This window comes from Tupaia chinensis, unplaced genomic scaffold, assembly GCF_000334495.1.
Source record: "Tupaia chinensis unplaced genomic scaffold, TupChi_1.0 Scaffold000280_1, whole genome shotgun sequence".
In the NCBI taxonomy this organism is placed as follows: Eukaryota; Metazoa; Chordata; class Mammalia; order Scandentia; family Tupaiidae; genus Tupaia; species Tupaia belangeri.
Genome location: NW_006159763.1, coordinates 285,681 through 299,973, shown reverse-complemented (window position 1 = coordinate 299,973; position 14,293 = coordinate 285,681). Strand labels below are relative to the sequence as shown.

At 59.1% G+C, this 14,293-nt stretch overlaps 1 protein-coding gene across 1 annotated transcript in view; it reads left to right on the top strand.

The window, feature by feature from the left end:
* Positions 1 to 185: 185 nt before the first annotated feature.
* KCNH2 (potassium voltage-gated channel subfamily H member 2) overlaps positions 186 to 14,293 on the top strand; it is a 33,527-nt gene continuing 19,419 nt past the window's right edge. Inside the window, 2 exon segments of the mRNA XM_027772530.1 lie at positions 186 to 378; positions 14,105 to 14,281. Of these exon segments, the coding sequence (XP_027628331.1) occupies positions 309 to 378; positions 14,105 to 14,281 (247 nt within the window). The 5' untranslated portion in view covers positions 186 to 308.

Below are 14,293 nucleotides of genomic sequence, written 5' to 3'. Positions count from 1 at the left end.
GGGGGGGGGGCGCGCCGCAGGGCCGTGGCACCTGTGTCGGGGCACAGCTGCGTCCGCCCCCTACTGGAGACCCCAGTGTCCCTTGTGCTCCCTGCGGCTAGGAGTCCCCGGCTGTGTGTGTGACGAGACAAGAGAATGTGGGGGAGGGCTGGCAACCCCTTGGGCTGGGGTCTTCGCTCAAGTGCCCATTCATCCCCGCCCCCCCAGGCCGCAAGTTCATCATCGCCAACGCTCGGGTGGAGAACTGCGCCGTCATCTACTGCAACGACGGCTTCTGCGAGCTGTGCGGCTACTCGCGAGCCGAGGTGATGCAGCGGCCCTGCACCTGCGACTTCCCGCACGGGCCGCGCACGCAGCGCGCCTTCTACCGGAAGGATGGTAGGCGAGGGGCGGGGCGGAGCCATGACGGGGCAGGGCCACGGCGAGGGGCGGGGCCGAGAGGGACAGAGAAGGGGCGGGGCTCGCAGGTTCCGTGGGGGCGTGGCGCAAGCTAAGGCTCTTTGGTGTTCCGGGTGGGAGGCGTGGTCTGGGTCCTTCACCTCACTGTGCTGGGGGGTGGTTTTCTGGGTGGCTGAGGGACTTCTAGACTGTGGGCGTTCCCCTCTGGTTCCTTCTTCCTTGGGCAGTTGTGGGCACGTGGGGTGTGAGGGGCAGCGATGGCAGGTGCAGGCGTGGATGAAGGCAGTAGGTCAGGCTGGGGCTGGGCGCTGCCATAGCTACCCCTGGGCAGTCCCTGCCAGGTGACTGCTCAGGTGAGGATGGGAGGGCCGTATTACTCTGTCTCACTCTCTACTGTCCCTACCCTGTCCCCTTTCTCTTCCACATTGCAACTGCACCTGGAGAGGTGTGTGCCTCTCCCCACAGCCTCAGTTCCTTCTCTCATCTGTGCGGCGCCTGTCCTTCCACTCCCTCCTGTGCCAGGTGTCTCTGCTCAGCCACCGCCTCCCAACCCAGCTGCTCTGGGCTTCCGGAGAGCAGATAAACAGCCCCAACAGCCCTGGCAGGCTGGGCTGCTCCCACACCACGCCTGCCCTGCAGGGTGGGCTCTGCTCCAGGAGGGCAGTGCAGTAGAGCTTGGGGGCTACAGGCACCGAGGGTTAGGGAGGTGGCTTCGGGACGTTCTGCTGGACTGCAGTCCCTGCTGCTGGCCAGCTGCTCGCTAGTGGTCCAGCAAAGAACCCTGTGAGCAGGGCGTTGTGCTACCCTGTTGGAGCAGTCTGCAGCGAAGAGAAGAGGGTCCTGGCCTCTCAGGGCGCTTGTCTGCTGTAGACATGGAGTGGTGTCAGGGGCAGGGGGCCCCTCCCATTATGCTTAGGGTTGGCTCAGGCTGCCTCTGTTGCGGTGCTTTTCCCGGGCGCACGGTCTGTGGCATCTCTGGACAGCACCAGAGGGGGCATGGTCTCTTGCCCTGCTGAAGAGAGTGTGCTCAGCAGATTGGGGTTCTGGTGGCAGGCAGGGGCTGACGCCAAATGAAAACCCAGGAGGCAGTGGGTAGCTTCTCTTTGCCGGACACCAGGTTAAATGTTTCACTTACATTATCTCCCTCAATCTTCACAGCAGCCTGGGAGGTAGATCCTATTTCTTAATCTTCATTTTATGAATGAGGAGACCGACATTCAGAAAAATTAAGCAAGTTCCCCAAAGTCACCCGGCTAGAAAGTGGCAGAACGTACACGTTGAAAAGGGCACCCGATAGCTACACGTCTGTGTATGTTCTGCGTGTTATTTTATATGTAATTTTCTTTGAAAAGTTTGCAAACCACTGGTGTAATGAAAAGAACATGAACCGTAGCTGCCGAGTTCTGGTCCTGTGCTGGAAATTATGTAATATCGGACAAGTCAATTGAGCCTGTTTCTACTTCGGGGATGATGTGTCTCTCTGGGGCCCTCCCAAGGATGCGGAGCTGTTTAGAGACAGCGCCCACCGCAGGACCTCACTCTGTAACTCGGTGCCAGCTCTCCATGGGCAATGCTCGTGCTGGGGGATCCTGCTCCGTGGCAGCCAGGGTCTGAGTGCTTTTGTCTTTGGCCATAGTAGGTGTGGGGTCCTCCCTCCTCGCAGAAGATGGTCATGGGACTCCTTCTGCCAGTAGCTCTTGGGGACTCCTAAGTGATTGTAAGGACTGTCTACTTCAGCACACGTGAAGCACAGATGGAGAAACTGAAAAGCAGAAGTCTGGGTCCCGGCAAGTCAGTGGAGCAAGTGGGACTAGAACCCACATCTCTGGTCCAAGTTCAAGTTCTTTCCCTTCTCCAGGTTTCTGCTTCCACACAGTCCAGAAAACCCTGTGCCGCCTGGCTCTGCCTGCCCCCTTCCTTGCTGTCACCTAGTTTCCATGGGATCAGGTATCTCCTGGTGGCCAACAGGCTGGCTTTGACAACCACGCCACTGGGGGCCCACTTATGCTGGCACTCTGGGCCTCAGGTGATGTGGGCAGGCATCCTCAGCTTCCCCTTCCTCTGCCTTGAAATCCTTGATTCCTTGCAGGAGCCCCGTGGCCTGACCTGCGCGTGTGCACATGGACAGGGAAGAGAGGCGGAAGCGGCGAATGCTCCTGCCACCTCTCGTTTCTGCTCAGGCCTTTCTCGGGGTCTGAGCGGCCCGGGGAGGTGGGGTGGTGGAAGCAGGCGGGCGGTTGGCTGGCAGGCGCCGCAGTGGACAGCTGTGCTGTGTCGGTGCCTCTGGCCCAGCTCTGTGCAGCATCAGGGCCCCGCGCCAGACAGCCCCGTTATTTAGTTGCTGGGACTGCTGGGAGGTGGGAGGCTAGACTGGGGGAGTGTGGGCTGGAGGGAGAGACATGGTGCGGGGCTCACTGGCCCTGAGCCGAGGCCCCTTAAAGTCAGGCTCAGGATTAAGATGGAATTGGGAGCAGAGCCCAGGAGCACGAGGCTAGCAGGCCACCACGACAGCCCTGCAGAGCCCTGGGGAGGCAGCTGGACAGCAGCAGGTGCTGACCAGGCACACACCTGGGCTCCTCTGTGGCTGCGGGTGAGGGATGGTGGGCAGAAAGACTGTGGCTCCCTCTCTGGCAGACCCGAGGGGCTCCTCTCTCTGCCCCTTGCATTCTCTCCCTCTCTGCTCCACACCTCTCCACGCTCTGCTCAGCATGTGTCGGAGTCCTCTTGGCTCCTCTCCCTCCCCACGCCTCCTGTCTCCCTCCTTTGTCCCCTGCCTGGTGCCTGGCCCTCTGTCCTGGTCCTTGTCTCCCCTCCCTGCATCTGTCTCCCTTCTTCCCTTCCTTCAGTACCTCTTCCTCCTTGCCTCTCCCCCTTTTCCCTAGTGTCTCCCACCCCGGCATCTCTATCTTGAAGCCTTGGGCTGGCTCCCCATACCTCTGACTGTCCTGGCCTGCTCTCCATGTCCCTGTGTCCCCAGGAGCCTGCGCGTGGGTGGAGATGGGGTGTCTCAGGAGAAGAGTCTATCAGCTTCTCCACTCCAGCTGCAGGCTGGTTGCCATGGCAACAGGGTCAGAGGGCCCCCACTGCAACAGCTGACGCCGCTGCAGGGGGAGGGGTGGGACCCAGTCCAGGCCTGATCCCTAATGCACTGTGCTCCTAGGTTCCCAGAGAGGGCCCCGGTCCCACTGAGATGCTCTGTCCCTACTCAGGCCCCAGGCTCCCAGGGGCAAGGCAGGCAGCGCAGGTATCGGCCTGGCCCTCTGGGCCATCAGCCATCCTCCACACCGCAGGCCATCTCTCTGGGTCCCTGTCTCACCTCCCAGCCCTCCCAGTCATGGCTGTGCTTGTCTTCTCCATCATGGCTGACCTGCCTGAACTCAGACACCCACTCTCCCTCCATCCCAGGTGCCCCATCAGTCTGGGCTAGTGATAAAGGAAGCTTTTCTGAGAAGTGGGAAGCCTTGAGGTGGAGGGCACACGGGACAGGGTGGGTGCCTAGTGTGCTGTGTCTCCTGGTGGGAGGCAGACCAGAGCCATCCCTAGCAGCTGTGCTTGGACACCAGGGAGTGCTTCTCATGGGGCTGACACCATCTTCGTGATGAGCCCTTCATCTTGGGGGCAGGGGTGTCCCCAGCCTTTAGCCGGAGCCTGGTGCAGCATGGAGACAGGGCTGGGGAGGGCATTGGCTGGGCTGCCAGGTGTGGGTGCTGAGGCCTGAGCCTTGCCATCCTGCCCTCCCGCAGAGCAGGCTGGCCTCTGCCCATCCGGCACTTTTCCTCTGACGGACCTAAGGCGAGTGGGAGGCTAGGAGCAGCCCATGGGGTCCTTCCTGCACCGGCGTAGTTGGTCTGCTAGAAAGGGGCCTCCTGGCCCAGCCTCACCTGGTGGGAGAGGCCAGGGTTGGGGGATGTGGGAGCACTGCTTCCCTCTGCCCACCCAGGGTCTGGAGAGCGTCGGGAGGGCGGCTCCTTGCTGGTCTTCTGCAGCCCAGAGGAGCTATGTAAATATTTGCGCAGAGCTGTCTGGGATGGGAGCTGAGTGTGACGGTGGCCGTGGGCTCTGGGGAGGGGGCCTGCGGGCAGCAGCAGGACCAGCCCCGGGGTGCAAGATGGAGTGAGACTGCCTCTTTCCTGCCCAGAGGTGCCGCCTGTGTGGTGTGATTTGAGAGGTTCCATGAAGGCCCGTTCACACGCGAACGTTTCCCCGAGAACCTGAGCACCTCCAGGAGAGAACGTTTCACTTGGCTTGAACATTCTTTTCCTTTAAAGACACGTTCTCTCCCATCGCCCCGTCCTCAGGCAGGAAGGTGGGGAGTATTTGGCCCTGCGGTAGAACGGGGTTAACAGGACTTCCCTCTGTGTCATGGCAAAGAGGACTGGGGGGTGGCGCTGGCAGGGGAAGGGGATGAGCATGGGCGTGGCTCTCACAGCACCCCTGTCTGGGAGCCCACACAGTCCTCTGTGCTGTGAACCATGTTGGCCTCAGATGGGCGCCTCTCCCTTTGGGCCCCTTGTCTGCTGGACTAGAAGCGCCGGATGGGCCAGGCCTCTTCTCCCCTTGGCCCAGCAGCTCCCTGGACCCTGTGCTCGATGACGTTGTCATGTCTCTTCTCGCACAGGCGTAAGGTCCCCAAGGGCAGAGGGCAGTCTTCGGGTTTGTTCTCTGCTATGTCTGTCGGGTGCTGAGTGCCACTTCAGGACATTTGCCGAGTGACTGAATGACTGAGGTGGACAGTGCTCCACGCTGCAGAAGCCGTGGGTCAGGTGCCTCGGGAGCAATCGTCAGCTTGGGTACAAATTTACTGTGTGACTTTGGGTGGATCTTCCCATCTCTGGGCCTTAGTCTTCGACTCTGTGAGAAGAGTTAGAATGGTAGGACCAGTAGGTGGCATGGAGGTTAAGGTGCCAGGTCTCACATGGCTGGCAGTGTGGTTTGCGTCCTGCACCAGGTGGCCTAATAAACACGCTGGGCATGTGTGCATGCGTGCCCCAAATCTGAGGGGATAATGGAGGAGAAGGGTTTGCACCACGGCCATCTCTCTGACGGGTGATTTCTCACTTTCCCTCTTTTTCTGTCTCTCTCCAGCAAGCGCACTATGTTTGCACAATGGCAAATATCAAAAACAAGGCAAAGCAAAACAAAACAGAAAAGCCCCAGAAAGACTTAGAATGATAGCATGCCAGGACTGTAGGGGTCACAGAGGCTGCGTGGAGGGCTGTCAGGACCAGAGGAAGGTGAGAGTAGAGAGTGGTGGCTGGAGGTGACTTCGGAGAGAACAGCAACGTGAGGGACGTTGCGGAGCATGGGGAAGACATCTGGGGGCTCCTGGAGGAGGACGGGGAGGCCTGGGTGGGGAGCAAATTCTTAGGGCAGCTAGGGAGAGCCGAGCAGGTGGGTGATGGCAGCTGCTAGGCAGCCCCGCAGGCATTCATGCACACCAGGCACGTGTGCACACCGGTGTGCAGGCGAGCCTCATCACCTCCGAGAGGCAGGGCTCCTCCCCATCATTTCCTGGGGAGGATGCGTGCTTGGAAAGGCTCAGGGACTTGCCTGAGCTTACCTGGCTGGTGGGTCCTGAGCAGGAGCTGGATCCTGCCCCTGCTCCAACCCCAGAGCCTGCCTGGCACCCACTGCCCCTGCATAGGGTGTCTGCCCCAGAGGGCCCTTGAGGACACGCAGACCTCGGAGCCTCCAGAAACATGGGTTTAGCTCAGGCCTGAGCTCAGTACCTTGGTGCTAAGTGAGATCATAGCACCTGTCCCTCCTGCACTGTGAGTGAGGGCATTCCTCAAATCAAATGACAGACATAGACAACAGCACGCAGGCCAGCTTTGGTCTGCTTGCCCTTGAGCTGTGGTCACCCACGTGGCCTCAGGTCTTGGCCACTGCGCTGCAGACATGGGAAGTGAGTCCCAGCTCCCCTGTCCCTCCCCTGCCCAGCACCCTGCCTGCCTCTCCCTTCCCTCCCAGGCTTCCGCTGGCCCCAGTGCCTCGCTCCCAATAATTGAAGCGTCAGCATCTGTGTGTTTTTTTCCTTTGCTCTCTCGTTTGTTTTTTCCTTCTCCCTTTGCTCTCACTCTCCAGTCCCATCACCCTCCTCACAGGCAACCATTCAAATGAACTTACGGCAAGTGTGCGGCTTGCATATGCTCTTGCAAATGTGCGTTCGTCTGATGTATGCACAGAGACTTAATTTATGTAAATGATAGTGTGCTACATATTGTATTCTGGTGCTCACTTTCCTACACAGGAGTTTGCCTCGAAGCCCAGCTGGGCTGTGATTGCACGTCTGGTCTGCAGCTTCCTGCCTAGGGTACGTGCTTTGTCGTATCTGCCCACTCCCAGGGAGGGCCCTCCTCTTGTCTCCAACTCCCTGCCACCTCGGTGCGACCAGGGTGCTTGTACGTGGTCTCTTCCGGGCTGTGCGGTGATGTCTGAGGACATAGGCCTGGAATGGCATTCCTGCGTCCTGGGTGTTGGACACTTCACTAAGTCCTGCCAGAGCACCTGGGTGCTGCGCCCGTCGCACGTTCCCACGGGGGTGTGAGGTCCCCTTCCTCCACGCCTCCCACACTTGGCTTTATCCAGCTTCCTAACTTTCTGCCAGTCTAATAGGGGAAAGTGAGATCCTGTTGCTTTAATTTACCTTTCTTTGATTTCCAGTGAGTTCAAGGACCTTTTAGGTTTGCTAACTTTCTGAGAGCTGCTGGCTTATGTCCTTTGCTCGCTTTTCTCCTGAGGTTGCTGTGCTTTATTCGTGTTGGTTTTCAGGAGCTGCTTGTGTATTCTAGAATATACAAATGTGTACTGCGATATATTCAATATTCAATAATCATTCCAGGTGTTAATTCCTTATCTACATGAGATATCGCAAATATCTTCTTCCGTTTAGTCTCTGTTTAATGTAGCCGACAAGGCACTTCGTTTTTTGATATAAACACATTCTTTTTTTTTTTTTACTTGTTGCTCTAGGGCACATGTGCTTGCCAGAGAGAGACAGAAAGAGAGAGAGAGGGAGGGAAAGTGAGAAATCACTCCTGGAGGGGATGGCCACGCTGTAGTCCCTTCTCTGTTCTCCTCTGGATTTTGGGCACACACGCACATGTGCCTGGCGTGTTTTTCACACTGCTGGATCTGGGACTCAAACTGCCCAGTCAGCATTGTGAGACCCAGCTGCCTTAACCACCGCGCCACTGGCTGGCTCCCAAATTCATTGGTTTTTAGTTTTGTTTGTGCTCTTGAAGTACTGTTGAAATTCTCCACCATCCCCAGCAGTCTAGGGCTACATTTTCTTCGGTTAACTTGATCGTCCACCTCGCTCCGTCTGGTCTTTAGTCCACCCCAAGCCTGCCGCGTCAGTGGTGTCGAGTGGGGCTCAAGTTTTATTTTTTCCGTATCGTGAGCCAACTTTCCCAACACAGCCAGTAAACAGCCTGTTCTTTTCCATTGATTTGTGGGGCACCTTTTATCATAAGTTAATTGCCATGTAGCCACGGGTCTGTCTCGGAGTTCTCGGCTTTGTTCCAAATATTTATTTGCCTGTTCTTGCATCAAACACAGTAAAAACATAAAACTATGGCATTTAGTATGTCTTAGCATCTGGGAAGGCAAACCCTCCCTTTTACTCTTCTTTTAAGGGTTGACACAGCTCTTTGTGGATCTTGCTTTTTCATACACTGGGAAAAAGTTTACTGAGTCCCTGGAAAGAAGAACATCCACTAGACTCTTAACTGGAATTCAATTGAGTTTATCGATTAATTTGGGAGAATTGGCATCTTTCTAACATTTGTCTGGGTTAAGAGCTGGGATGTCTGTCCATTTCTGCAGCCTTTATTAGCTTAAAGGTTTATCTTGTTTTTCTTGTAGGGGTCTTGCACATTCTTGGTCAATTCCTAGATACTTTTTCATTTTGTTGCTATCGTGAAAGGTATCTTGTTTTCGACTATTTTCTAACTGCTTTACTGTGGGCGTAGAGGAGGACCGTGCATTTTCACGGTCTGCTCTCGTGTCTGGAAACCTCGCTGAACCCTTACTACTCCTAATGGTGTACCTGTTGATTTGGAAGCTCTCTCGAGACATGACCTTATCATCTGCAAGCGATGCCAGTTTTCTCGTTTGCATTTGGGTCCTTGCCATGTGTTTTGGTGCTCAAAGATTCCACTCGACTTCGCAGGGGGTTAGCACTGGCAGTTCTATTGTGGGTGGGCCAGTCAGGGAGGAGTGATTGAGAAGCTGTGGCCTTTTTGGTGACCAGTGGCAGAATTGGAATTGGGACAGGCTTTGTCAAGGTCTCTGGGGGTCTTTGGGGGCCTGCTGGGAGCCAAGTTGGAGCATAGTTCTAGAAGCTTGCAGAGCATTAGAGGGGGGCAGGCCCTCCACATCACCTCCCTGTGGACAGTGGGCACTGTTTGGGCTTTCAGTGTCCTGTAGCAAGCTGTGCGTGGGGTCACAGGGAAAGGAGCCGACAGTCTGGGGCTACGAAATATCACCCCTCGTGTGGTTCCTGCTTCTGCCTCCCCTCACCTAGGGCCGGGCGGTCAGTTTATGTGTTCCAGTACTGAGCAGATTCAGAGAAAGACACCTCTCCTTCAGAGAAAGACACCTTCACTTCTCTGCTGTCTAGCTCAGGATGGTGGGTGCCATGGGTTCAAAATGGGTAAATGCTGTCATCAATGCGTTCTCTTTTTTTTGAGATGTTTTTGCTATAGGGCGCGTGCGCTCGCCAGACAGACAGAGGAGAGACATAGAGACAGAAAGCGAGAAATCACCCCCTCCAGGGGAGATGGTCATGCTGCAATCCCTTCTCCTCCATTCTCTTGGGATCTTGGGCACGCGCACACACACGCCCGGCGTGAGTTTTAAGACTCCGGGTCTGGGACGTGAACCACGGTTGACTACGTGGGAGTCCAGCGACATAGCCATTACCCTAAGTGCTGGTTCCCATCAATGTGTTCTTAACACAACTGCTCTTAAAGGCACTGAGAGGGTGGAGCCACGGCCTGTGTGCATCTGCAGGCCAGGTCCTGAACTGTCATCCAGTCCTAGTCCCACTCTGGCCTCAGGGCTCTGATTCGGGTAGAAGCCAGCATACAATGACCTCTTTTAGGAGGGTGTCTATCGTTTCTGAAGAGTTCTCAAAGAGAAGCATCGGGTGTGGGCCTGATGGGAATGTGAACTGTCAAGGAAACCTTTGCAGAGGGGGTCCTAGAGGTGGGGAGGAGCGTTAGCACGGGCAGGCCCATTCGGCTGGGCTCTGGAGCAGAAGGGGTGGGATGGAGCTGAGAGGGGAGCGCTTGGCATGTCGGGATGGAGCAATGCAGCCTTCCCAGATCAGCGTGACCTTGTCTCACCTTCCAGGGATTGGAGAGGAGGGCAGGGGTGGTGACTCCTGGTTTACACACGCCACGAGGCCACGACCTCGAGGCCACGTGCACCCAGCGGACTGGCGTCAGGCCAAGTCCAGACTCCCTGAGGCTGTTGGGGTGTCCTGGGAGGAAGTCCTGGGGGCGTGCTGTGTGCAGTGGGCTTGGGGAGAGGTCCCCAGGGTTGTGCAGGCCCAGAGATGGCGGGCAGGGAGGTCTCAGGCTGCAGATGCTACTTTTGAGGAAGTGGGAGCTTGGCTTGGGCCCCCAGTCCTGCCCTGAGTGAACGTGCCCAGCTGACTCCTTTTGCGGTCCCGGGGGTCAGGACTTATCTATCTACACGCGTGTGTGCACACACAGATACACACTTATTCACTGGCTGGCCCCTCAGGCTCCTCTGCTCTGTCCCCTGGGCCTTCTTTAGGCCCCTGTCCATGAGAGCGGTGCTAGTGACACGGTGGCCCTCGGCCAGGAGCTGCTCCCGCTGCATCTTCCTGTCGCCGCCACCAGGCTAAATATAACCTGACACTGCGCAGCCCTGGGCTGCTGCTCCGGAGACAGCCTCTGCTTGGGGGCGGACAGAGCTGCCTGGAGCCCTGGCCTGCCCTCGGTGTGACTTTGGGCCTGTCCCGGGGCGCAGCTTCTCCTGCTGCGGCGAGGCAGGGAGGGGACCAGGCTGAGGATGGCTGTCTCCCTGAGGTCACCTTCCCTGCAGGGACCCGGCACCCTACCTCATTTAGCTCTGGATGCTTCCACAGGCCATCTGTCATCTCATCTGGCACCTGGGGCAGGAATCACTTGTCCCCATAGTCCCCACAGGGAGCCTAAAGCTCGGAGGGCGGTCCCCTGCACCACACAGAACACTCCAGGGAGGGAGAGCAGGGCCAGGCTCTGCTGGTGGCTGGGCCCAGCAGCCCCGCTCCGACTCCTCTGGCCTCCGGTGACCCTCCCTCCTTTGCCCCGTGAGTGGCTCTGGAAGCCTGTTGAATATGTGGCTGGGTGAGAGCAGGCGCCAGGCCTGTCTGGTGGGCCCGCTGTCCCTGCCATGTCCCCAACATGTGCTGGTGCCCTGTGTGGGTGATGAGAGCCGCTGTGAGGGTGCCCCAGACTGGCCCGGCCTGAGGGACTTGCTGAGATCACACAGGCACCTGCGCCCTGCTCTCCCAGACCTGCCCGGCACTGGGGTGAGCCGCAAGGCAGGCCCACCGAGGAGCCCAGTGTGGCTCCTGCCCGGGGTCTGGCCTCGGCCAGCAGGGCCCAGAAGCAGGACAGTGGGTTTGAGACAGTGGCGGGTGCCAGGCGGGGACAATGCTCCCGCCCCCTTGGTGGGCTGCTGGGTGTGGCTTGGCACCAGATGAGAGCAGCCACTTGGTCATGTGATCTGACGAATGGCAGAGACCTTCAGCGGGTCAGGCCGAGCCGGAATGTGCTGCACCTGGAATGTGTCCAGGCCTGGTTCTCCCCTGGGGCCCTGCGCCCCTGCTGTCCATCCACACCTCTCCTCTGGGACCTGCAGTGAGCCCAGTGGCCTCCCTAGGCCTCTGGGAGAGTGGCTGGCCTGCTTTGCCTGGGCCATGAGGGCCAAAGGCAGGGAGGGGTGGGGAGCGAGCAGCCTGTAGGTGTCTGTTGGCAACACACCGCCTCCCTTTCCTGGCTGTCCCCATCCTGGGAGGCGGACTTGGCTGGGCTGGGGTGGGGGTTGGGGGGCCTCTTGCCCACAGCAAGGCCTCTCAGGCTGGGGCTGGGGCTGGCGCTGGGGGAGACGTGGTAGGGCAGGGCAGCTTTGGCATCAGCCGCACAAGCCAGGCTGGCCCAAGGAGCCTCTCCATTGCCCAGACCCCTCTCCCGTGTCTCCCTCTCTTCCATCTCAATTTATGGAGACCTCCCTGGAGCCAGGCTCTGCGCCTCCCGTATGTCATGTCATTTCATCCTGCAGCCCTGTGGTGGGGGGGTGTGATCACCCCGCGCTTCTGCCGCGCTGCTTGGACCCAGGCGTCATCTGCAGTGCGCGAAGGCCCCTGACTGCACGGCCCACGGCCCTCCCCTCGGAGGCCGGGAATCCCGCGCACCCCAGAGGCCCCCTCCAGTCTGTCCCTCCGCCCCCTTCTCCCCAGTGCTCCTGGGGTTGGCTGCACGGAGTGCAGGCCGCGCCTGCCACAGTGTGGCTCTTAGTGGAACTGCAGCTCCCTGGCCTCCGGGGCTCTGTGCTCTTCCTCTGGCCGGCCTCTCAGAGGGAGAGGGGATAGTGGCGATGGGCTGGGGTGGGGGGCCAGGTCACCATGTGCCTGCGCCAGCCCAGGGTCCCCAGGCACAGCTCTCTGTATTTCTTCTCAGTGGAGTTGTGTGGGCTTGGAGCCCCGGCCACCTGCAGGGGCAACTGGCTCCGTGCTGACACCAGCTCCAGCACCCGACCTGGCTGACCTTCCCCCACCCTCAGAGGCCCTGCCCGCATAACTCGGCCTGTGACGGGCTGGGGTTTGCCTGGCAGGCCTGGCCAAGGGCTGGCTGAGTGACATGGCAGCTCACGGGGGTCTGGCCAGCCCGGCAGGGTGGGCGGAGGCAGCGCTGAGAGACCAGGCCTGCTAGGGCTGCTGCTCTCCCTCCCTCCATGCCCCCTACCCCCCATGTGTGCCTCTCAGCCATCAGGCAGAGCTCCAGTTCACATTTTTGGAATAGCCAGGCCTTTGACGGGGTTATTTGAAAGGAAAAATGTCTTGAATGTCGACAGAGAAGGCTGTGAAGGCGTAGGCGTGGGGAGCGCTCACGCTCACGCTCACGCTGCCTGCTGCCGGGGCGCCTTTTACCTGCGGTTCCTGCAGCCTGGGGTGAGGGCTGGGGTGGGGATGCCAGGGTGCTGGCTGGCGGGGCTTCCGAGCACAGCCCTGGCCTGTCTTGCTAAATAGCCTGGGTGGGGATGGGGTGCTGAGGTCTCAAGTTCAGATTTCTGGGGTCCTGTGTTGGGGCCAGAGTTCCCAGGCCATCTTGAAGGATTGGAGTCACCTTGGTCACCTTGGTTCCAGACTCTAGGCTCCTTTGAGATGGGGTTCCTGGTGGGTAGCGAGGTTCAGGGCCTGGATGCTGGTCCTGGGGGTGTGTGCTGGGGTCTCTAGAGGTAAGGCTTCCTGGTGGCGGGACTCTCCTTAGTCCTGTTGAGGCTAGGCCCGTTCAGGCCGCTGCTGGCCATCACCATATTAGGGCATAAACTCCAGGCGGCTGTCTGGGTGCCAAACAGCCTCCAGCTGGGCCCGGCCCCCTGCAGCTTCCAACACCACCGCTGTGTGTCAGAGGCCGGAGGTCAGGGGACAAGAGCGGCTGCTGGAGGGAGACCAGTCAGAGCCCTGGACCTCAGGTGCCTCGGCCAGAGGCCTGAGGGCCTGGGTGGTGGTGAGTGGAGGGAGGGGTGGAGGCTTCTGGGCCAGCCCCCACCTCAGCACCGTGCTGTTTAAGTTGGGGTCTGAGGACCTCAGTCTTCAAGATGAGCCCAGCTGCTGTTTGAGTCACTTCTCTGCTTTGATCTCTCAGCCTGTCCCCAGCAAGCTGCCCCTCGTCTGGCCGGCATCTCTGGGGTCAGGCCCTCCCCTTGGCCTGCCCACTCAGCAGTGCTTTTCGGGCTCACGGGGAGGGATAGGTTCTCTCGGTCTCCAACAAGTCACAGACCAGCACGTTCATGCCATGCAAGGGCACGTGCGTGGGCATCGTGGCACCGGCCACTTGCTCTCAGGTTCTCCACTTACCTGGTCGTGGCTCACACGAAGCTGGCTACTAATCCAGAGGACAGAGGCAGAGAAGGAGGGAACAGCTGGCCATCCAGAGCGTTCGGCGTAGGCCAGGCATCGCCCTGCACGCCCGGCACGTGCAGGCTCTTCTATGCTTCCGGCTCCCGAGGAAGGGCTGTTACTCCCACGCATGGGTGTGGAAGAGGAGGCTCAGGGATGCCAACTGACTTAAGGAAAATGTAGGAATGCTTCAGTATTAGAACTGGAGATTCTGGGCCCGAGGCTTGTGGGCTTCACCATGTGCGCTGCCTTCTGTGGGGGAGAGTGAAGATGCGTGGAGAGGACAGGGAAGAGGAGGGAAGGGGGGAATCGTCACAAGCCCTGCGGGAGTAGTGACCAGGCAAGAGGGAGGAGAGCTCTGCAGGCCCCTCTGGGGCACACGGGCACGTGGCGGGGATGTGAGGCCAGTGTGGGAGATGCTGGAGAGGTGGGGAACTGGATGCCTGCAGTGGCCGGGGGGATTGTGTGGAGCAAATGGGCCCTTCTGGGTTGGGATCAGTCCTGCCTGGCTCCTGCTCTGCCCACGGGGGCCCAGGTGCCACGTGGCTTGTCCTTCCCACCCTGCAGGGAGCTGCTTCTTGTGCCTGGTGGATGTGGTGCCCGTGAAGAATGAGGATGGGGCTGTCATCATGTTCATCCTTAACTTTGAGGTGGTGATGGAGAAGGACATGGTGGGGTCCCCGGTTCGTGACACCAACCACCGGGGCCCCGCCACCGGCTGGCTGGGCTCAGGGAAGTGGGAAGGTGCGCTCGGAG